The sequence below is a fragment of the Scatophagus argus genome, chromosome 3 (genome assembly GCF_020382885.2).
Source record: "Scatophagus argus isolate fScaArg1 chromosome 3, fScaArg1.pri, whole genome shotgun sequence".
NCBI classification, from domain to species: Eukaryota; Metazoa; Chordata; class Actinopteri; family Scatophagidae; genus Scatophagus; species Scatophagus argus.
Window position 1 is genome coordinate 24,352,833 of NC_058495.1, and position 22,955 is coordinate 24,375,787.

A 22,955-nucleotide genomic window follows, 5' to 3' on the forward strand; every position below is an offset into this window, starting at 1 on the left:
TTACAGGTCCTCTGACACAGATGTGGTTTCCAGTATTTTTCTATTGCAGAGATTAGACTCAACAGCACAGCTCACCTGTCCAACCATTGTAACAACCAGTGAATCACAGAGTGAGAGGGAGAGCTTTGCGAAAACGAAAGCAGTTGTTTATTTTGGCTGCTCATCTTTTCCTCTCTCCATCAGTACCTGTCAGTGACACACCTAAAGTTCGTTACTGTGAACGGTAATTTTGACACAAGGTATTTCTTGTTGAAACAAAATGATGAGTGGGAAATGAAATAACATCACACATGGGCCAACAAAAATAAATAAAAAAAAGTTATTTGCATGCACATAAGAGGTTGCTTGTCAGGAAAATGTTTACGCTCGTCATTTTGGATATTTGAACAAATGATGGCCTGCCGGTCAGGTAATCCAGGTTATTCAGGATACAAGTGGAGTTCCCACCTTCCACTGTCTAACTCACCCACTGCTCACTTTACATGTCATTGATCATTTGCTTTACTAGAGTAGTAGTAGTAGTACTTTGTTCTGCTACTTTATACCTCTGCTTCACTGCAGTTCAAAGGGAAATATTGTCCCTTTTTTCTACTCTTTTAACGACATTAATTTGATGATTTTGGTTACTGGTTACTGTGTAAATTCTGTTGATAAATAAATTACTTTATCACATATATTGTACTCTCTAAATGGTTAAATAGTGAAAGGTTCCCTGTGTGTTTTTATTGCAGAGGTGTAGCCGTTCTGACACCTCAGTCACACAATAAAACAATTTAGACCAGGAACTGAAACGGTTTCACCATAAATGCATCGCGACTTAAGGTCAAAGGCTCCTGCTGGCCCAGTTTGCTCCCAGTACAAACTGGGAAGGCTGTCAAACAAGCCAAACGTATTAGGGAGGTAAACAGTTTCCTGTGTGTCACATGTAACTGCATTGTGGATCTTGTCTGATCTCTGTAGAGTTGCTGCTGAGCAACCAAGAGCAGATAAACATCCTGCTTCACACACACACACACACACACACACACACACACACACACACACACACACACACACATTTTAATCCTCAAAGTCTACTTTTGTTTTACAGTCTGCTTGTGTTTTGAGATCATAAAGACCAGACGATATCCTTTTAAACACACACACACATACAGGTTTTATTACACCTACAACAGGAAAACATTATGGAGGGCGGGGTCCTTGTCTTTCTCTCTCTCTCCAGCTCCTGTTATTGGTTGGCTTTCGACCAATCACATTGCCTGTGGTCACCCACTACAGAATGTTTTGCTCCTGGTGGCTCCACTGCGCATTCAGGAGTCTTCATGGTGAATCCTCAAGAGTTTTCCTTCTCTTTCTTCACATTAGTTTGTTCTCGGTGGGAGTAAACTGAACTCATCTGGTCCTGTCCGGCAGCAGCAGATTCTCTACCTCCAGCAGGTGAGAAACAAACCATCTTTTTGTCTGTTTTTCCTCACGCTGAGCTGAATGCCTGAGAGGTTTCACATGTTTTTAGACAATGAAACAGCATTCCTCCATCTGTAGACCTGAAGCAGCATGTGATCAGATCTGAAGCACAGATCTGAGGTGCTGAAAGTTCGACTCTGCATGAACAGTAAAACCTACCAGACATGTGAACAGTATAGGATGGTGTAGTCAGAAGGGAGCTAATTTTCTGATGTGGCACAATGTGTCTGTTGTTGCATTAATCAAAAATAATTAAACAATTAATTATCCTTAATTCATTGTTATTTTTATTTTTTTTATTTCATATAAATAAATATTTTTTAATTAAATAAAAATGTAAAATAACACTAATTAAAGTAGAAGTAACAAAAACATTTTGGAGGTATAACAGCATGAAATTTGAACTAATAACTCTAGTCATCAAATAAATATTGTGGAGTAATCAGAATCAGAAATTCTTTATCGATCCCTGTGGCAAATTTAGTTGTTAAAGTATTTACTAAAGTACCTCAAAATTGTGTTGTAGTACAAAACTGGGGTGTTTATTTTATTTATTTACTCCACTCTTCCACTTTTCATCTACACTCCAAATGGAAATACTGTAGTTTTTTAAACCAATACTGTTAAAGTCCACTAATCGTCATACCTGCCACCACAAAGACGGCATTAAATGACCACAACACGACTCTGAGCGCAGCAGGCAGATTCCCCCCTTTTGTAATTTAAACTGACTGTGAGCACTCTTATTTTTGCGACCTGACCGACCTGACCTCACTGCACATACTGTACGTGTTCACTTAAAGGCAAACTGTGCAGAATTTGGTTGTTTCTGCTTGTAAACACACCAGTAAGCCATTCTGGGGCGCAGCTGTGGCCTAGAGGCTGGAGAAGCGGCCTGTGACCGGAGGGTCGCCGGTTCGATTCCCACACCGGACTGGTAGGAAAAATTTGGGTGTGGTGGAGTGATTAATAAAGAAAGAAAAATGCTCTCCCCCCTCCATTAGCTGGCTGATGTGCCCTTGAGCAAGGCACTTAACCCCCAATTTACTCCCCTGGTGCCTGACGTGGCAACTCACTGCTCCTGTGTGTGTGTGTGTGTGTGTGTTTGTCCACTGCAGGTAATTTGATGGGTGTTACATGTGTGTTCAACCAAGGATGGATTAAATGCAGAGGAAGAATTCAGTGTATTGAAAAACACATATGCTGCCAATAAAGTTGATTCTTCTTCTGCAGTTCTGGAGAAAAGCAGCTGAGTGTTGAGTCTCAGTCCCAGCCGTCATCCATAGACGACCTGGGAATGAGACTCATCACTCAGCTGTCTTTGTTCAGAATCACTGATGCCCAAAAACCTCCCAAACGCAGCAAAAGAATGAAAAAATAGAAAAATCAATGCAGAGATTATAACAGATTATAACTATGAAATGTAATCATGATTTAAATAATGAATTTAAATGATTATTATCCAAATTGCTGTACATTAAACTACTTGGCTGTCTGTAAAGTTTTTGTCATTATCAGTAATTATAATCTCATTATATTGATTATATTATATTATATTGTATCTAAAATAGGTCATTCTGCAATAGGAGTATTTTTATACTATTCTGATATGATATTTTGATACTTTGTTGATAGTAATACGACTATGCTAATGTATTTTTACTTACTTACTTTACTTACAGAGTATTTCTGCACTGCAGTATTGTTACTTTAAAATAAAAGACCTGAGTACTTCCTTCGCCACTGAAAGGATGTGAGTATTTTTCCACCTTTACGCTGTGGAATGTGGTCTGAACAAAAAGATGAAATAAAAGTGAAACCCGAAGCTCCAAGTAAGCTGTTGGACGACTGAGTTCTTTTGTTCAGATACCTGAGCAGACGGCGGGTAGATGATCACATATTTACAATACTACAGCATCATCACACCAGGCAGATGAATTTTTGGGTTGAACAAACATTAAACAACTTTCATTTTTAATGTAATGTTTGATCATGTTATCACGTTAGTATGTTTCCTTAGCACGATCAGTTCCAGCTGACTGGAGCTGAGAAGTTTACCTTCAGTGGCAGCAGTTTCAAATTTAACTTTTGCCTGCGAGGAGTGAAGGAGGAAGTTGTAAAGCCTCCACAGAAGGAGGAGGTCCGGGTGGACGCATGGGTCCACAAAGTGTTGGACTTTGACACAGCAGATGGCCGTTTATTTCCTGTTTCCTACCAACAGCAAACATCAGTTTCTCTTAAACGTGAAGGTTCCATCACCTTATGAAAGAAATTATTTGAACACAAACTCTGATCTTATCTGAATTCTAACAAAGTTGTTTTGTGCTGAAACTAAATTTGAAATGGACAGTTTAAATATTTTTATTGTAGTAATTTGTAGGCTTAACACTGACAGTGAGCCAGCCAGGCCTTGCTTCAGGTCTGAATGAACGCCCTGCACAAGTTCAAACAATGTTGTGGTGCGTTTTGTTTCTCTGCTACGAACTTCACCTTAATAGTTCTGAAGCATGAAGTCACAGACATCCTGGTACACGACTGTGAAAATGAAAGTAACTGGTGGACCCACCAGTCTGACCCAACATAAGATCCATCCATCCATTTTCTATACCGCTTATCCGTCAGGGTCGCGGGGGGGTTGGAGCCAATCCCACCTACTCATAAGATCCATAAAATGTAAAACTACCCATCTAGAAATGTGATCCCGGTGTTAGTTCTGTAGTGTCTGCTTTGTGAGTGCTGTCACGTTGAGGCTGCTATCGGCCGTCGTATCTTGTTACCACCTGATCGGCTGAACATACGAACCAGTTGGACGACCTCCACCGCACATCCGAAACACGATGCCGCCATGTTGTTGTTGCAGCGGGACGAGAGGAGCACTTCCATCAAAGAAAGCATATGAAGAGTATTTTTCAGTTCAGTTTCGACTGTTACTCAGTTATCAACTTGAATGTTCTGTCATCGTTTCCTCCGTTTGTCGGTGACAGAACATAAACTTCTTACTTCTTTATGTCATAATCAAAAATAACCCACGTTTTACAGTCTTCAATCGTATGAATCAGATGCCAATAAAATATTGCCAGTCAATACTTAACTATTTTAAATAACATTTCAGGCAGTGCCATGCATAAATACATTTTTTAAAAAAAGAAAAAGAAAATGAGACACACGGCTGATGTTTACTGCCTGCTGCCAGCTGCCAGCTGTGTGTGTGCGTGTGTGTGTGTGTGAGAGAGAGATCTACGTCACACACTAACTTAACTTAACATACATTTATCCTGTTTCCCTGACAGCAGTGATTACAAGGCAGTAACGTTCCTGTGGTGAGTTTCTGTGTCATCTCGTGCTGCTGATCGTGTGCTGCTGTCGATTTTGAGTGTGTGTGATTTGAGTTTAGTTTAAGGGAACTGAGCTCCTCATATTGTCCACAGAAATGTGTCATTGCGTTAAGGGAACATGCTTTAAATACTCACTCCATGCTGAGAGTGTAATTAAAAACACCTGTTTGCGTCAGTCTGCAGGTAAACGTGTCATCACTGGGTATGAAAAGCTCAGTCGTTCACAGGCAGGGTTTGGGTGAAGCTCACCCAAAGTGAAAGGACAAATAGTTAGATCATGAACGTCTCATCCTCCGACGTTCACAAGCCAGGTGGTGACGCACACCTGTGAAAGCGCCGTCAGAGCTGAAAGGTCCACTCACAGGTTGGCAACAACACGCGGTGCAGGAAGGCGAACCGCATCCTGTACGTGTTATGGTCCCTTGGAAAAAAGAGTTTGGAAGCATAAAATACAACAAGTGAGACCCAGACTGTTGAGTAACTGAAGTCGTTTGTCAGGCAGGAATTCAACAATGAAAAGTCCCAACTTCCCATGAAGGTCCCAACAAGTTGCTGAGTGTTGCTCAAGCAAAAGGTGATAAAACACAGCAGTAAAGTCCGACCAAACAGAACGTTTACCAAAAAAAACAATAAAGTTTCTAAGTTTGAACATTAAACACCTTATCGTTGTACTGCAGTTGCGTACAGGTTGTAAAGGAAATCAGTGCGTGAGAAATCTCATTAAAGTGGCAGAAACATGTAAAGGATCAGAATCAGAGCTCGTCGACAGGTGAGGCCGGTGCGGATGTGGCGGATCTGCAGGTATGAGCAGCTCATTATGGCTCACGGCTGGTTTGCTGTTTAGAGCTGAGCAAACAGCACAGTGTTGTGACAGCGCGTCACAGCAGACGGCTGCAGGTAAACACAGGTGGGCTGACGAGGGGACGAAACCTGTCGGGACGAGTCCTGCTCGGGCCCCGTCCTGCTCGGGCCCCAGTGCGGAAGCCGTGTGCGAGAGAATTTGTATTCGTTGTGAATTTGAGTTTAACCTCCTGACGGTTTGCTTTTCATCACACAGCTGGTTGCTTTGTCTTCCTCGGTTCATGTTTTAATCATTTATATTTCCTAAATGTTCTTCCCGCTCTCTACCCTCAGTTACTGCTGGGTTCTTCACTCTAATGATGATCACCTGTCCTGTTGTCGTCACGTTGTTGTCCGTCTGTTTAAAGCTAAGCTGAAATGAGGTCAGACTGCAGACCGCGAAACTTTACAGCGTGTACTTCTACTACTACAAATACTCAGTCATGTGTGTGAGAACGTGTTACACTGGCCTCAGGTGAAATGAGCTTGAATGAGCAGACAGACAGACACACAGTCGGACAGACGGTAATACCACACATGTCTGGGCATGTTGGACACAACAGACTCTGTGCCTTTGATGCTTTGTTTTGTTTGTTTTTCTCTCTCTGCAGCCACCATGAAAATAGCATCTTTTAACATCCAGAGGTTTGGGAAAAACAAAGTGTCTGATCCAGATGTCCTCAATATCCTGACGAAGGTCTCACACACACACAGAGAGACACACACACAGAGACACACACACAGCATTCTTCAAGCATTTGTTTTTTAAGAAAGGTGCGTTTTAAACCCAGATTTATGTCAGGGATAGAACTTGACAAATTGTGCTTTAACGTTGGAGCAGATGAGAGTTTGAAGGCTTTGGAGCACACAGTTAAAACAAGAAAACTAATAAATTATATCAAAATGTCTTTTACGCATCTGGATGCGTAAAAGACATTTTGATATAATTTAAGTTTAGTTAAGTTCATTGTGAGTGGATGCACGAGGCCTGCAAGTTTTATTTTCATTAAATGTGTTTAAAATTAAAATTCAGTTAAATGTGATGAAATTGCTGAACGTATTTGTTAAAATTACCTGAAAAGATTGTTCAGTTATGACAGCTGATGGCGGCAGATTAAGCGACTAACATGTTGCAAATCCGTGACGTGTTGCGTTTTACAGATTTGATTTCTATGTTCAGCACTCGTCTGAGCAGTTAGGTCAGCTCATCTCACTGTGGTGTTTGTCATTATAACCAGTCAGTGTGTTGGCATCTGTCAGCTGGCCAGTTACACCACACAGTCCAGTTTTACATGGTGTGGTTTTACTGCTGTTTAACGAGCCAGTTATGTGATTTGAAAGTATTGAGGTTACCTTACATAGTTGGGTGAAAAGGTGTGTTCAGGTAAAAAAAAAAAAGATCAGCTGGTTTAGTGATCGTAAAGACTGCAGAATGTTGTTAAAAGCCTTCATCGTCAGACTGACCCGCAGCTCTGACTTGGTTAACGCCAAACACAACTTTACAGCAAAGGAAACACTGGCGAGCCCCACGCAGGTCACCCCCACCTGACCTGTTACCTGTCTGTCTCTGCCGCTCAGATCGTGTCTCAGTACGACATCATCGTGATCCTGGAGGTGGTGGACATCAGCGGAGAGTCTGTGAAGATCTTCCTGGATGCCATGAACAAGTGAGCGCAGTCTGAATTATCAGACTATCATCATTGTTATTATTTACATCACAAAGTGAGCTCCTCAGTGTTAAAACATACAGAAAAATAATAAAAACAAGACAAACAGTCAGCGGTTGTTGAGATGTTTGACTCAGAACTACGACCTCGTGGTGGTGTTGAAAAGTGGTGTGTTGTGAGTTTGAATTTCTAATGTGACCTGAGACGAGCAGATACAGAAGACACACAGTGTGGGAAAGATGTTTGGTCTAACATCACGTCTGTCTGTCTGCCTGCCTGCCTGTCTGTCTGTCTGCCCAGAGTCAACAGGAAGCATCACTACACCATGAAGATCAGCACTCGTTTGGGCCGAACGCGCTACAAGGAGCAGTTCATGTTCCTGTACAGGTGTGTGTGTGTGTGTGTGTGTGTGTGTGTGTGTGTGTGTGTGTGTGTTTACTCGCCTCTTGTAGACTGAAACATGCAAGGAAACAGACTTTGTCGTGAAGAACAGCAGCTCGATTTCAGGACAGAAACAATGGAATATAATGATAAGTTTTTGGAGCAAACGAGGCGTTCAGTGACCTCCTGCTGCCCTCAAACGAATTAGGCAGCCAGATGAATATGAATACATTTATATTAATCATTCAAGCTGGAAAACATTACATTATACTGGTCTTTACATTTTTGATTTGTGCAGGTTTCCGTCCCTGCGACCGGAGGATCCTTTTCTTCAGAAAAGCATTAAAATGTACTGACTCACAACTCTGTGTGTGTGTGTGCGTGTGTGTGTGTGTAGGGATGACATGGTTGACTTGGTGGGCTCCTATCAGTTTGATGACCAGGTAACTGAGGGAGGAGATGTTTTTGCCAGAGATCCTTACATCCTGCGATTCAGATGCCTCAACACAGGTAGGAGATAAAATAACACCTGAATGTTTTTAAAGAGGAAGCCAGTATTTTCATTTTAAAAAACAACAACAACAGGAAAGCAGATAAAGTTGAGGTGTGTGTGTGTCCGTCACAGTTCTGAAGGACCTCGTGATGATCCCAGTTCACACCAAACCAGACGACTCGGAGAAGGAGCTGGATGAGCTCTACGATGTTTTCCAGCACGTCAAGAAGAAGTGGAGGACTGATGTAAGGACATCATGAGCGGCGAGGACGTGAAGATAATGTTAAAGTGCTTTACCTGTGGGGAAACGAGTAGCCTTCCCTCAGGACAGTCCAACATAATGGGAAACAAAAGCATCACATTTATGAGGTTTGGTTTCTGAGTGTCGACGTTCCTCTGCTCTCTCTAGAACATCATGATCCTGGGCGACTTCAACGCCGACGGTTTGTACGTCTCCAAGAAGGACATGAAGGGCATCCGCATCCGCACCGACAAGAACTTCCACTGGCTGATCGGAGACGACGTCGACACCACGGCGAGCAACCGAAACGACCACACGTACGACAGGTAAGACACACACACACACCACTGAATAAATCAAATGTTTAAAAGTTTGACCTCAATGAGCAACAGCGTTTAAAGACATGAAACTGTATGTTGCATTTCCTCATTAAAATGTTCAGCTGTGTTTAAACCCAGAGAAGTCTGTAATTCTGTTGCTGTAACGGTGTGTTTCATTCAGGAGAGAGCAGAAAATATGACTTTATGACAAGACGTCCTGTATAAACCTTCATTCGGTTGTACACTGTTGAGGTAAATTATGGTCATGAAGTAATATCACAGTTGGCTTATGATATTACTTCATGACCATAATTTACCTCAACGCTCAACGGATGCCGGATATTAAAACATCCACTTGGCTGGAGCTAGAAGATGTGTACTTTTAGTATATATATATATATATATATATATATATATATATATATATATATGTATATGTATAGCTGAAAATACGTATGTACTTTTACTAAAGTGAATAATGTAATTTAATTTTGCTTTCTTAACAAGGGCACACAAATTAAACATTAATAAAGGGCTTAAAGGAATCGTGAAGATAGTTTGCAAAGGACACTGTTTTCCATTATTTTATTTATGTTTTTTGTATTTCTTTGTTTATAAAGGTTTTAAGTTTTTTTCCGTACTTTTTGACTGCTACATCAAGACGACTTTTCTTACAGTAGTTTGATGTAGAGCGAACCTCTCACGAGGCAGACTTTGACTAAAAGCCATGGCGTTTGTGGTGGTCTCCCTTCAGGATTGTGGTTTACGGAGACGACATGCTGCAGGCTGTGGTGCCCAACTCGGCCAAACCCTTCAACTTCCAGAAGGCCTTCGCACTCAGCGAGGAGCAGGTGTGTCGCCCGTCGTTTCACAGGGCCTGACATGAATAGCCGTCCTGTTCTTCAGAGCCTCAGACTTAAGCCTGTCAACCTTTTGAGTCTGACCTCAGAATGGCACTAAAACACAGCTCAACATTTTTAAACAATAGCTGGCGGTTAGTGGGTGTGAGTCAGCTGCAGCTAATCTTTACATATGAATTGTTTTTTTTTTGTGGTTCAACCTGTTTTAACTTAGTCCCCTTATTTGAAAACCAAGCTACATTTCCACAAAGAGCCGGTGCAGCTGGGACCTGGTTTGGCTGGTTTGGCTTTCTTTACATTCGTGTATATTACAGTTCAGTCGCTCACTGAATAACCGTTTATTTTCCAGGCTCTGAAAGTGAGTGACCATTACCCTGTGGAGGTAAAGCTGAAGTCCATAAAGCAGGAAGAGGATGGTAACCAGCACAATATCTACCATTGATACCATTGATAATTGTAAAATCAGTGTTTAATTGTTAAAAGCGCAGTTCGGGACTTTCAAATATAAACGACTGTTACACTCAAGCTTTTCCCAAACGGCTTCACACAGCACTGCTCCGAGTCTACCACCTGCAGACAAATCCCTCTGTATTTCATAGCACACCAGAGTTTTTAAACCTGGAGTCTGTGGTGGCAACTTTCTTGTACTTGCACACTGGTAGCGAGAACTCTGCAGTCAGAGCTGAAGTCAGGGAGCAACAGTAGTAAATCAGCAGACTACAGCAACTAAACAAAGGTTTAAATAATAAATAAATACAAATGTACATGAGAGTGGCATTCATTTTTCAATGTGACTGATTAAGTGTGAACTATTCCTTTAAAAGTCGGCCCTGCCGACCTGCGCTGACGACGCTGCGGGGCTCAGTGGATTATGTGGCATTTTTCCTCCGCAGATATGGAAACCCAAACTCAGGTGGTGCCGCCGGGTCTCGTGGCCCTGGATGCGGATCTACTGGAGCTGAAGAGAGGAAACCTGCTGCTGGAGAGGGAGAAGCTCAGCCTGGAGATCAAGATTCTCAGGGCAAAGATGGCCAAGTTGGAAGGAAATGTAGTTTAAACTCAAGACGCCAGATGCATCCAGAACACGTAACGGAACAATAAACCCCGATCTTAAACCAGTACCTACAGAACCACTTTGCAGGAGAGATGAACCAGTTTGATACCATTAGCTCACTGCACTTCGCTGGAAGCACATCTTGAACTTCCCTCGGGATCAATAAAGTACCGTATGTATCCATCATTACCTCAGGCAGCATCCTGGACTGCTGCACATTTCTGATTGTGTGGATGACTGCTCGTATGGCTCACCAGTATGAACACCGTTCACTGTGCGTTTTGACTCTTGACTGAATTAAGCTTAAGCAGCAAGTACATTTACTTGACGCAATTATGAAAGATAGCTCTTAAACTGTACACTGTAAGAAAATCAGCACCTGCTAAACCGATGCTGTCAGTTTTGGAGTCTCATCAGAGTCTCGTGTCTTGTAAATGCAGCTGCTGCTTGTCAATAAACAGAAGTTGTTGGTCACAAAAAGTTTTTTTTGTTCATTTAAAAACTAATCAAGATTTTGTTTTGATCTTTAAAGACACAGAAAACTTCATTATTACATTTAACTCAGTGTGATGGTTTTAACAATTTAATAAAGAATTAGAATAACAAGCAGTAATTACAAAAACTTTATTAGTATCTCCCTGTTTACAATACAACAAAAGTCAGAAGAAAAAAAAACTCGGTGTGAGTCGTGTTTCTGATGAGAGCTAAAACTTTCACACGGGCACACAGTCCTTCGTTACTAAATCGGATTTGAAGATTTGGGTCAGTGTGTACGACTGAGTGTCACAGCGTGAAACCTCTAATTACATGCCTGTAGGAGTTATGGTGTACCTGACCGGCAACAGATAATTCCTGTCCTCGAAATCCTCAAATTCACAAATTTTCTGTACGTTTTCACTGGCGGAGGGGGGTCGACACAAGGACATGTTTTGAGTTTGATGATGCGGGAAGCGAGGCCGGGGAGCAACCATATGTAGACACCAGATTCAGATTTTACTTCTTGCCTGATTTTTTCATGCCGCTTCCACCTGGAAGAATGAAAAAAAATGACAGGAAGCTTTATATAAAACAAAACAAAACAAAAAAAAAATTAGCATGAACCTCTAATCTGACAAATGAATCTCAATGGTTTCTGCAAATCTCAAAGAGTTGTTTAAGTGATATGTAGGCTACAAATGATAGCAGAGGTTGTTTTGATTTCATAACTATTACATGGTAGAGGTTTAAACTGGCCATAAGACCACATTCATCCGTGGCTCGACTTCCATCCTTGAAGATATATTAGAATTTTTCTTAATACAGCATTCACACGACCATACGCACGTGTAGAGTTAGTGGTCACTCTAAAGGGCTGAAAACACATCAAACTGAACAGGGTTCTGGTAATACCTAAAGGTCCTTTTCCTGAAGCTTTGGCCTTCATCGCCTCCAAAGCCTTCTGTTCTTCCTTTTGTCTCTGCTTGAAAGCCACATCATCCTGCAGAAACCAAAACAGTTTCAATCTGTGATTAAACTCTTTGCATGACATCACCTCCGACTCATGTTCATCTTCGGTCAGGACTGCACCTAATATTTATTTATAACTACTTTTGTAATTAGTCATTTTAATTTAAAAAAAATCCCAAAGCTGAAAACGGTAAATAAAAAGGAACTGTTTCCTGACAACAGGAGACCACAAGCACAGCGTGATAAAGTGAGAGGAGAGGATACATTTACCTCATCCATTTCCTTGGATTGCTTCTTGGGTGCCTTCAGTGGTTTCTTTTTCCCTCCTGAGGACAATGAATGAACATTTAATATATTATTGATAGATTTTCTTTTTAATTATCTGTTGCTTGAATACAATTTGTTAGCCGAGTGCTCCCAGATAATAACAGTAAGTCCTCCATGGTCATGATACATTATCTTTATGTATGTATTTCCCGAAAACTACAAAAAAGGCATTTATGTATAAAATATTTAGTGAAGTTTGGTGAAAGGACGGCACGTATCGAGCTCGCGCTCTCTTAAACAGTCGTTAGCTTGCTAATCCACGTAGTAAAACATGCTAAGATAAGTTCTGGTACGTTGTCAAAAAATATCTTTCATAATGACCGGGATTTTCAGCGGACATCTTATGAAACTATGTCTCACCTTCTCTGCCAGACATAATTAAACTGATCACTGTGGTCTGGAGGATAGAAATATATGTATTTCTTTTGCTAGCACACTCAGCTGTCTTTCTAATCCGCGCTGTTAGGACCCCAGTGAACTCTGAACCGGAAATAGGATGACCGTTTTTTTTGCCTGAAACAAAACTTGCCTTGACAAGAAGATGCTAACTCGTTAGCCAAAAGAAATTGCATCTGTGTGACATGTGTGCTTCGACAACACTAAAGAAAACAGGTATCTTTATTGTTTTCTCTTGTTATATGAGTAAACTTATCACAGGATGTCACAGACTTTCAACAAGATTAAAAAGTCAGTTTACAGATCTCTGTTAGCAGCGTGTAGCTAAAAGCAAGCTAGTTGTGAATGAGGCATTGAAGCGGTCGGAGCGGTTAGCTAACCTTGATGGGGAAAATATACAGTGTAGCATAAGTTACACTTTTGGTGTTAGGCTCTGTAAACTTGATCTCTCTCTACTCTGTCTGTTTATTCGCTTGAAATAACAGTCATTATAACGGCTGTGTATTTGTAGTTAGCTAGTCGTTGGCTAGTTCAACGTGGGTATTGGGAAATCATTCATCATGCTGTAACGCTTCACAGTGACTCCCAACGAGGGACACATCAGTGCGTGTTTTCGCTGTAGTAACACACGGAGAGTTTGTAGAGCAGCTGTGGGGGCAGGCCTTAAAAAAGGGCTGGGAACCGCAGATACATTAGACTGCATATTAGTCATGTGTATTTAAATTAATGTTTGCAAGAACTGTGTTAATATTCATTGCCATGAATTGAGGTACAAACATTAAGGTCTCACATCTAAATGTCTAAATCATTAGTATTAGTCAATTTTTTTTAGAACTTTTATTTAAAATTGGCTGGATTGCTGAGTTTGCTTCAGAAATCATTTGAGAGCTGGACCCAGTGTGGTAGTCAGATCCCCTCGAAGCCCAAACGTGATCGTCCGACCTTGTTCTGATCGTTGAGAAACAGTGAATAGTTTATCGATTATCTGATCAAATGTTTTGCTGTTGTTTTTGCAGCTGCTCTGTCAGTGTTGGCTCTGTTGCTGCGGTGAAGCTCTGACAGTTTTCCAGCTGCACTTTTTAACTCCTTCTCTTCGCAATGAGGTACATTTGCACAGTGTAGTCCATAGAGGAGACCTGAGCTTTTTGTTCATTAACTTACATTTTAACAGTATATAATTCCAGCTAACAGTATATTTACTATGTCAGGTACAGAGGAGCTCAGATCTGTCTCTGGGCTCATGGCTCCTGCTGTGTGTCCCGCCTCTCTGTGCTCTCTGGATCTCTGCCTGGCAGAATCACTCTGGTCCGAACCTACAGCGCTCACCATCAGCCCGGCTCCCCCCCACCCACTAACCTCACCCCCCCTGAGGGGAAGGGCAGATCCGGGGTGGTGAAGGAGCATGCCCTGGCTGCCTTACAGGTGAAGAAAATCCATCTTCTGGCTGTTCAGATCAACTTTATGGGCTGTAGACATCACTACCAACATGCTGACAACCACTGAGTTATTAGAGTTGTCTTAATAATTTTGTTATCCCTTCTGCAGCATGCGGGTGAGTTGGGGCGGCAGTGGAGTCGGAGGTCAGCTCAGGCGGCCGCTGCCTCAGTCAACTACTGGTGGGAGAGGTACGAGGAGTTTGTCGGGCTCAACGAGGTCCGTGTGGCCCAGACCAAGGTCACTGAGGTTAGCAGACAGTACGATGCAGCCAACCCTTGAAATCCAAGATATGTTGTGTGTGCATGTTATAGTCAGTGAAAACAGCCAATGATCTGCAGGCTCTTTCTGTGGCTCACAGTTGCCCTGAGATGATACTGAGAAAGATCCTGAGTCTCAGGCTTGTGTGTGTTTCTTCCAGGCTGAGGCAGCTTTCATGGTGGCCAGAGGGATCGTGCGTGAGGCTCACACTAGCCTGGAGGCCCTGCAGGTCAGGCTGAAGGAGGTCAGAGATCGGCTGGATAGGGTCTCCAGGGAGGAGGCTCACTACTTGGAGCTGGCCACGCTGGAGCACAAACTGCTTCAGGTTAGCCGAGCCAATTGAAAATGTGCATAAAAACACCTGAAGGAAAATTCAAGCTGTTTGAGATACAGACAGCGTTAGCCACAGTGACACATTACTCACTGTCAGGCCATTGGGAAAAAGAAAAGAAAAGGTGGAGCTGAGGAGGAGTGCATTTAAAGACAAAAGCCCTGAAGAAAAGTGTGTCTTGTAGTCTGTCTTGTGTAGCTAAATGCTTGTTAGCACGGCTGCCCTTCCTGAGTTGATTCTGCTTTCGAAAAGGTCATCAGATTGGTTTATTGAATTGAACCTGACATGAACAAGCCTGGTGCTCTCTCCTGACTGCAGGAGGAGCGCCGCCTCCGGATAGCCCATGAGAACGCGGAGAGTTCTGAGAGGGAGAAGTTCGCCCTGTTCTCAGCGGCCGTCAGGGAGAGCCACGAGAAGGAGAGGACGAGAGCGGAACGTACCAAGAACTGGTCCATCATTGGCTCGGTACTGGGAGCCCTGATCGGCGTCATGGGATCAACATACATTAACCGCGTCCGTCTTCAGGTGAGGGGAGGTGATGATAGCAGCTGGAATCATTTTGTTATGTTGTGTGATGCACTCAGCGGTCAGGTTGGGAGTGAGACATTCTTATGATTTTTGACAAGAATTTGGTTATTATTTCTGTTTAAATAAATTCTTTTTTAAAAAAATATAAATAAAATTAATTATTCAGTGGTCTCATCTCTACTTAGTCTGTAGTGCTGCACTAATCTCAGCTGTCACATCTTCATCTCTCTCATCTGTAGGAGCTTAAAAGTCTGCTGCTGGAAGCCCAGAAAGGTCCAGAGAGCCTGCAGGAAGCCCTCAGAGTCCAGGCTGGAAACCATCGTTCCCAGCAAGACGAGCTCCGAACGCTCATCGACAGCCTCAGGGTCGCTCTGACGGACGTCTTCACTCAGAAGGACATCGTCCTTCAGGACAAGCCAGGTCCTACCTCAGACTCACACACGGTGCCTCTTTCAGCCTTAAAAGACCTCCGCCTCAGCAGCCAAAAGACACAGTCTGTCATGGAGTCCCTCCCTCCTCAGCTGGGACAACTGGAGCAGGGCCTCGGTAGAGTTGAGCGCGAACTGTCGGTGGTGAGGAAACAGCTGGAAACCCGATCGCAGGCTGAACCGCAGGCCGGTCAGCCGCCGTTAGCAACGCTAGTGAGACCAGAAACAGGAGACCAGTGGGGGTCTGAGGCGGCGGTGAGGCGTCTGGAGGAGACCCAGAGGACACTGGGAGAACGAATCAGGACCAGCACTTTTTATAACGCCGTGTTCACCTACACAGCCACGGCCATCACCATCTCTGGTGTATACCTGCTGCTCAGAGGAACTGGATAGATGATACCTCCAGCTCGAATGCGTTCACGTGCACTGTAACACTGTCAGTCAGAGGGAGCGATGATCTAAATATATCAGATTACAGCATTTACTTCTTTGGAGGTAAATCAGGTCAGTAACTGAGCTGTTCATTCAGGTTTATCATCTCCTGCTGCTGCTCACTGCACTGCTCAATCAAAGAGTGACTTTGGTTCCTCCCAAATATTTTTAATGCTGTGATCTGAAGATAAAACAACAACAGGAGTTTGGTCAGTTGTGCTGCATTCAACTGCCGCCCCCCACCCTCAGAAATATTAGCTTTTATACTTTAACATGATTTTATGTCTAAATTGTTAAACAGGATAACCACTGAATTGGATTTTTCAGGAATGCCTGCGTGAATGAAACGCAGCGTAGAAACCATCAGGTTCCAGCCTGTTTGTGGTAAAGAGATTTAGGGAGAAGCAAACTTCTGTCACCATCTAAGTAACCTCTTCCTCCCCTGAGTCTGGGGAGCAGCATCATGTCCGACACTCAATGAGAAAATCAGTTAATACCTGCAAGAGGGTGAACACCAGTTAAAGTGAAGCTGCTGCTTTGTTTTCTCCGGACGTCACACTCTGAGACAATGGATTCATTTTCAGAAGAAGTTTTTAAAAAATGCCACCTCCAAATGAACACCTGTGAGGTGTGTCCAGGTTAGTCCAGTGCCAGGTGTGTTTTCAGCTTTGGTCACTTGATTCAGTGTCGTCATCAGCAGCCTCAGTGGTGGCTGAACCTCACAGCGACCAGATCTTCTTATACAGCCTGTGATCTGCTCGCTTTACTGACGGTTTATCTCTCTTTTCATGTTGGCAGTGTGCACTGAGCTGGATCACTGTGTGTTAAACTGATCAATGACATCGATCAACAAAATGTCTGACCGCCTTCCCGAATGGCTTATGAAGAAGACTAATTTATTTCTCACAGCTGCTCAACATGTTTATCAGTTAAATTAAGACTGCAGCCATTGATTATTCTTATCCTTGATTATCCTTCTGAAGATTTTGCTGATCAATCACGCAGTCTACAAAATGTCAGTAAACATTACAGCGAGAGATGAACTCTTTCAAATGTTTGTTCTGTCTGTACAACGATTCAAAAAGTTTGCCGTCATATTTGACAAATAAAAACAGGAAATCTTCACGTTGAGAGGCTGCAACCAGCACACCTTTTTGGCTTTTTTATGTGAAAAATTACCCAAATTATCAATCACTGATCATTTTTCCCCTGACTAACCACTGTGTTCACTGTGAAACACGGCTGAACGGTTCCCTGCAGTTTCCATCAGTGACTACTTGTCGACAGGTGGTGTAAGTTCCTCCAGCGACCAGTTGGGGGCAGCAGCGGAACGTGTGGCAGCCACTTACATTTTCTCTCACTTCATCTTCACCAGTCTGCTGCGTTGTTGTCTCCGTCTTTCTGCGCACGTCGGGACAACGTGGCTCTGCGTCTTCGTCCGCTCTATGTGTGATACAACGCACTGCCAAAAGTATCCGGACAGCGAAGATGCACGCAGCACCTGTGTGTACTTTAACCAAGGAAGGGGAACTGTAATGCTTCAACATGAGATCAAGCAGCTTAAAGACAAAATAAGTACGGGATGGAACAAAGTGCGAAACAAGTTATTACAAGTACATAAAATAAGAACATTTCAAGTCAGAATTACAAGAAATGCACATGCCGTAACCATTAACAGTAGTTAAAGTGAAGTGACGTAGCAAAGTCAGCACTACAGTACATGTAAGAGCAGTACGATACGATCGATCAAGGAGTAAATAGTAATATTACGTTATAGTAGAGAATATAATGCAATAAAACTGTAACATAGGAACATAATACTGTATGAGATATGAAGGTGCAACATCTGGTGCAAAACCCGAAAACAGTCGCAGATTAAAGCGCAACAATTTCGCTTCCGTGTCCGCATACTTTTGGCCACGTACTGCAGCTATGTCGTCTCTGTGCTGGTAAATCCACTGCAGCAGGTGTTGGGTCTTTACTTAGCACAGTGACGGCTATGAGACCACACACACACACACATGCTCTACATTATTAACTGTTGGCTGAATCTGACGTTGGTGATCTGGAAACCCTTTTTTATTTTCTCTTCACATGAACAAACACTCAGCGCAGTGAAGAGTTTTATGGAAGCTTTAGCTCACTGTGAACTATTTTTTATTTCATTTTATTTGTTAATTATGACTTTCATTCTGGGCTCAGGTCTCACTTGCAAACCACATCTCGATCTCAGTGCGACTTCCTGACCAAATAAAGCGCCTAAGCCGTTGAGTATCACTCGCAGGCAGATAATATGAGTTGTGTCCAGCATTAAAGATGAAGATCACCTTTTGTGGGACCTGCAGAGTATTCAGATCTGCAGTCTCTGGGCAGATTGCAGTCCAGATATGCACACAACACTGAACTCAATCATACTGTTTCATGCAGGGCAGGCATGTAGAGGTTGTTGCCTGTCAGTCTGCGATGTGAGCCACGTTATCTTATTTAAAGGGAAGTTTACACCACTGTGTTGTGAATGACCTGGTTACCACCTTTATGTGATGAACCTGAAGATATCAGCACCCACCCTCCCCTCTCATGCAGTTTTCTAGGTAAACATTGTTTTGGTCACATGATCAGGTATACTGCATAGACAAAAGTTTCCAGACACACCTCTTTATGGGGCTGTGGTTGAGACGTTGGGCTCCTGACTTCCAGTGAAGGGAAATCTTAATGCTTCAGCACACCAAGACATTTTGGACAATGCTATGCTTCCAACTTTGTGGCAACAGTTTGTTGAAGGCCCTTTTCTATTCCAGCATGACTGTGCCCCAGTGCACAAAGCAAAGCTCCATAAAGACATGGTTGGATGAGTGTTGTGGAAAGCCTTCACAGAAGAGTGAAAGCTGTTAGAGCTGCAGAGCTGTCTGTGTGTTTAGAATGAGACATCATTGAAGTCCCTGTTGGTGTGATGATCAGGTGTACACCTTCCCCCTCCCTTAAAACTCGCTCCTGGCTGGTGTGGCTTCATGCACCATCTGACCCCAGCACCTCATCTCGACTACAGCAGCCTGGCTGGCCTTCAGCCTATCCAGGTTCTCCCACACAGCAGCCTGCACAGGCTACCAGTGGCTTCCTGAATCACATTCAAGACATTGGAGCTTGTCTACCACACCGAGAACAGCTCAGGACCATCCTACAGACAGGATATGGTCAAACAGTAGCACCTCAGGCCCTGAGTGTTTGGTCAGAATCAGAATCAAAATTCCTTTATTTATCCCCGAAATTCTTTAGCGTGTATGCTTTAAACCTCCAGGAGGCAGGATTGTAGCCTGAATATTAATCACTCTGTAAGTGGAAATAGCAGCTGCTGTTTTCATGTCAGAGCTTGCTGATGTTCCCCTTCTCCCTGATTACTTTGCTGTCTAAACATGATAATGAAATTCCTAAAATGTGGTGTTAGATAGTCCACGTGAATACCAGGACCCAGCAGAACACTGCACTGTATTTATCCCCTTCACCTGTCACTGGTTTTTCACACCAACTCGTGTAAAGTGTCTTCTGAACTTCCACACAACTTGTTAGACGTTGAGTTAAAAAAAATCGTTGCTCAACCTCAAGGAAGACGTGGTGGGAGGACGTCTCAGTCGCTTTTAGTCTCTCTGGCTTCAGGGCTTCCTGCTGAGGCCTATAATTCAGCGTTGCGTGTTTAAGTCCTGTGTGGAATAGCTCAGCCTCTGCTGGGAAATGGAAATAAGAGCACACAGATTTTCATGTTGACTTTGCATGTTCTCCCTGTGCCTGCACGGGTTTTCTCCCGGTGCTCCGGTCTCTTCCCACAGTCCTGAAACATCACGTTAATTAGGTTAAATTAAAGCTGAGGTTGCTCAACAGTTTGTAGGAAGTCTTTTAACGCCCCGACAGGAATCGATAAATCGAATGGCCTGACAAACAGAGTGAGACAGAGACAGAGAGAGAGAAACTGGTATCTTTAGCTGTAGCTGATGGGCTTGTTATAGGCCTGCAATAAGCAACAAAGAATCAGGAAGAAAGGAGCATATAAATACCCAGACAGAGGAGAGGATCAGCAGTTAGCTTGTCTCCTCACATGATGGTGGTTTCCAGGTCACCCACTTCACTGCACTGTGTGTGTGTGTGTGTGTGTGTGTGTAGCAGTAGAAGTCTTTATTGTCAGTGTCAGTGTCAGATGCATGGAGTGAGACGCAGTGGATAAGAGCAGTTAAGTAGAATAAAGGTTTTAAAATGTACAACAATATATACAGCTAAAAATATAAACAGATCCGGAGTGAGATTGCTTGTTTGTACACGCAAACTTGGCCAATAAAGCTGATCCTGATGCGCAGCAGCAAAGGTCCTGCACTACGACGTAGTTTAGTACTAAAATGAGAATCACTCCCCGTCGGGGAATCGAACCCCGGTCTTCCGCGTGACAGGCGGAGATACTGTCCACTATACTAACGAGGAGACACATATATGGGCATGTGTGTATGTGTATATATGTGTAGATCCTCATATGTCCTCCCTGAAAGGCGCACATGTGACGACATCGCGACAGGGTTAGTGTTAGGGTGCGACAGTGATGAACCTCCACAGCGTCTGCAGCTCCTCTCTTTGCAGAGCCTCAAAGTGACCTTCAGCTCATCGTGTAGCTTTCTGCCCCACAGCTTTACTTTCGTGGTTCACTCTCGCTGCCCTCATGGCGTCATTTTTGGCATCTGGACACCGGATGAGACTGGAGCATTTGGTATCGGGGCAGCACAAGTGAAGTGAGCTGAAACAGGCTGGCGCATGCCGGTGTTATGTGAACGCTGGCATGTCGGTTAATGTCGTCTGGCAGCTGGAGCGGCAGCTCAGGCAGGCACGATTTGCATGGTAGCCTCAGTGTGTGATTTGCAAAGAAATGCTGGGAAATGAAAGAATGACCAGACGTGTTTCAACTTTGTGTTGCATTAAAGGGACAGTTCACCCCGCATTCAAAAACACACACGTTCCCCTCCTCCACTTAGTGCTGTCTATCCATCTGTGCTGCTTTGGTGTGAGCTGCTGAGTTTTAGAGATATGGATTTTCACTTTGCTTTTGGTGCTCAAAGAGGACAAACATGTACTTTTGACGATGGGGTGAACTGTCCCTTTAGAAGACACTCAGAAAAACATCTGCCTGTGAGCTTCTTCAGAAGTGTCGGACACTCGATCACCTTCATCCATCTCACTGTGGGACGACGCCGAACCCTGACGGACTTCACAAAAGCCTGTGAGCAAACGTGAGTATTCGACCTGGACAATATGAGGTTTGTTTTGTTTTTGTTTTTTAAATTCAGTATTGTCCAAAAAACCAAAAAACATTTCAGCCTGGTCATCATTACCACATTAGATATTTTTATAACACCAACAACTTTGTGGAGGAAAGGTTTCATGGCCTTTGCTTGTAAAACAATGTTTAACCTTTGATCCTTATTGCTCCGTTATCGATGTGAGTGAAAACAGCTCGCTGATAAGCGACTGTGGAAAAGTTTTTAAATCATTCACTTCAGTAACTTCTGTGACTTTACACCTCGATGTCCTCTGTTTTGTCCTGTCATGTGAGGTTGTTTAATGTCAGATAAGGATAAGTGATTAATGGGCTTGAATCACACCTATGGCATGCAAATATTTACACACGCACACACACCAGTTTATTATACGATAATGCTCATTCATCTACCGCCAGCAGCAGGATTTATTATCAGCTGGTGTATTTCCAAAAGAAGCTGCAGAAACTTCTGAAGCAAATTTACTAATTAATTAATCTTCTTCCAGGAGATCGTGCTGAAGGCTGCGGTTTATTTGAATCAGTCACCGCAATGTTGAAAAGTTTCTGGACTTACTTGTGTTGTGGAAGTCAAATCCGTCCAGGTTAGACGAGAATCAGCACAGACTTTGCTTTTGTTTCAGCTTCTCTCAGCTCACTCAGCATGTTTCATCGAAACATTAGTTTTTCTCATAAAATATTTAAATAACTTGATGACATGGTGGTGAAGTGGTGCCAAAGCATGTGAACTAATTTACACTGTTGTTGTACTCAAAATCTACCAGGTCTGGTATTCAAGGATTCAAGGATTCAAGGAGCTTTATTGTCATTTCACACACGTAGCACATGAGTGGAACGAAATTAGTTTCCCGGTCCCAGTATAAGTCCAATTGCCTAACAAATAAATATAAATATAAACAATGCTATGTAATATAAAAACAGTAGAATATAAAAAAATACAGTAGGTGATGTAAACATCAGTGTTAACAGTATAAGTAGTGCACGTAAACAGTATAAGTAGTGTATTAACCCATTAGTGGCAGTTACACTTAAAAAGCAGAAGTTGTAGAAGCAGCAACAGCAGCAAAATAACTACTGTAGGAGTAGTACTGGTCACAGTTTTTTAAATTTTTTTTTATTTTTAATTTAAGTTACTTTATTGATCCCAAGCTGGGAAATTACTTCACTGATTGAAACACACACAGACATGCAACATGCAGTGAAACACACAGGAGCAGTGGGCTGCATCAAACACAAAACCAAACACAAACCCTTGCTCAAGGGTGGGGACATTATCACTCCACCACACTCAATTTTCTCCTGTCCATCCGGTGGGGGAATTGAACCAGCGACCTTCTCCAACCTCTAGGCCTCGGCTGCGACCACTATCAGTATTGGTAGTTCTGGTATTGTAGTTGTTTACTTCGCAG

The 22,955-nt window shown here is 42.9% G+C and overlaps 3 protein-coding genes and 1 non-coding gene across 9 annotated transcripts; 2 read left to right on the top strand and 2 right to left on the bottom strand.

Moving 5' to 3' along the window:
• Positions 1-1,285: 1,285 nt before the first annotated feature.
• Positions 1,286-11,685, top strand: dnase1l4.1 (deoxyribonuclease 1 like 4, tandem duplicate 1). Of its 5 annotated transcripts, XM_046384956.1 has the most exons (11): positions 1,297-1,437; positions 3,147-3,217; positions 6,251-6,336; positions 7,218-7,306; positions 7,607-7,693; positions 8,085-8,197; positions 8,313-8,425; positions 8,590-8,747; positions 9,496-9,592; positions 9,951-10,017; positions 10,495-11,685. In XM_046384956.1, the coding sequence occupies exons 3-11, from the start codon at positions 6,256-6,258 to the stop codon at positions 10,656-10,658; spliced, it is 969 nt and encodes a 322-aa protein (XP_046240912.1). In that variant the 5' UTR covers positions 1,297-1,437; positions 3,147-3,217; positions 6,251-6,255; the 3' UTR covers positions 10,659-11,685. The 5 variants fall into 5 exon arrangements, with proteins under 5 accessions (XP_046240910.1, XP_046240915.1, XP_046240912.1 ...); XM_046384954.1 differs by lacking the exon at positions 3,147-3,217 and having other exon boundaries at positions 1,286-1,437; XM_046384958.1 differs by lacking the exons at positions 1,297-1,437; positions 3,147-3,217 and adding an exon at positions 4,770-5,373.
• On the bottom strand, positions 11,263-12,932 carry tma7 (translation machinery associated 7 homolog). The gene is made up of 4 exons (XM_046384960.1): positions 12,789-12,932; positions 12,372-12,427; positions 12,045-12,132; positions 11,263-11,683 (listed from the first exon to the last, which is right to left on the bottom strand). Exons 1-4 carry the CDS (start codon positions 12,802-12,804, stop codon positions 11,649-11,651), a joined length of 195 nt encoding a protein of 64 aa, XP_046240916.1. The 5' UTR covers positions 12,805-12,932; the 3' UTR covers positions 11,263-11,648.
• ccdc51 (coiled-coil domain containing 51) lies at positions 12,901-17,369 on the top strand. Of its 2 annotated transcripts, none has more exons than XM_046384952.1 (7): positions 12,901-13,040; positions 13,841-13,927; positions 14,033-14,246; positions 14,370-14,507; positions 14,680-14,844; positions 15,169-15,375; positions 15,618-17,369. In XM_046384952.1, the coding sequence occupies exons 2-7, from the start codon at positions 13,923-13,925 to the stop codon at positions 16,197-16,199; spliced, it is 1,311 nt and encodes a 436-aa protein (XP_046240908.1). In that variant the 5' UTR covers positions 12,901-13,040; positions 13,841-13,922; the 3' UTR covers positions 16,200-17,369. The 2 variants fall into 2 exon arrangements, with proteins under 2 accessions (XP_046240908.1, XP_046240909.1); XM_046384953.1 differs by lacking the exon at positions 12,901-13,040 and adding an exon at positions 13,120-13,427.
• A 3,261-nt stretch (positions 17,370-20,630) lies between these two features.
• On the bottom strand, positions 20,631-20,702 carry trnad-guc. The gene has a single exon. It is a non-coding gene; the product is annotated as a tRNA-Asp (tRNA).
• Positions 20,703-22,955: the final 2,253 nt, after the last annotated feature.

Coding starts and splice junctions, on each gene's coding strand:
- dnase1l4.1 (XM_046384954.1), top strand. CDS start 6,256: ATGAAAATAGCATCTTTTAACATCCAGAGGTTTGGGAAAAACAAAGTG. Junction 7,307..7,606: donor TTCCTGGATGCCATGAACAA/GTGAGCGCAGTC, acceptor CTGTCTGCCCAG/AGTCAACAGGAAGCATCACT. Junction 7,694..8,084: donor CAGTTCATGTTCCTGTACAG/GTGTGTGTGTGT, acceptor GTGTGTGTGTAG/GGATGACATGGTTGACTTGG.
- tma7 (XM_046384960.1), bottom strand. Junction 12,133..12,371: donor AATCCAAGGAAATGGATGAG/GTAAATGTATCC, acceptor TGGTTTCTGCAG/GATGATGTGGCTTTCAAGCA. Junction 11,684..12,044: donor TTCAGGAAAAGGACCTTTAG/GTATTACCAGAA, acceptor TCATTCTTCCAG/GTGGAAGCGGCATGAAAAAA.
- ccdc51 (XM_046384952.1), top strand. Junction 14,247..14,369: donor ATGCCCTGGCTGCCTTACAG/GTGAAGAAAATC, acceptor TCCCTTCTGCAG/CATGCGGGTGAGTTGGGGCG. Junction 14,845..15,168: donor TGGAGCACAAACTGCTTCAG/GTTAGCCGAGCC, acceptor TCCTGACTGCAG/GAGGAGCGCCGCCTCCGGAT.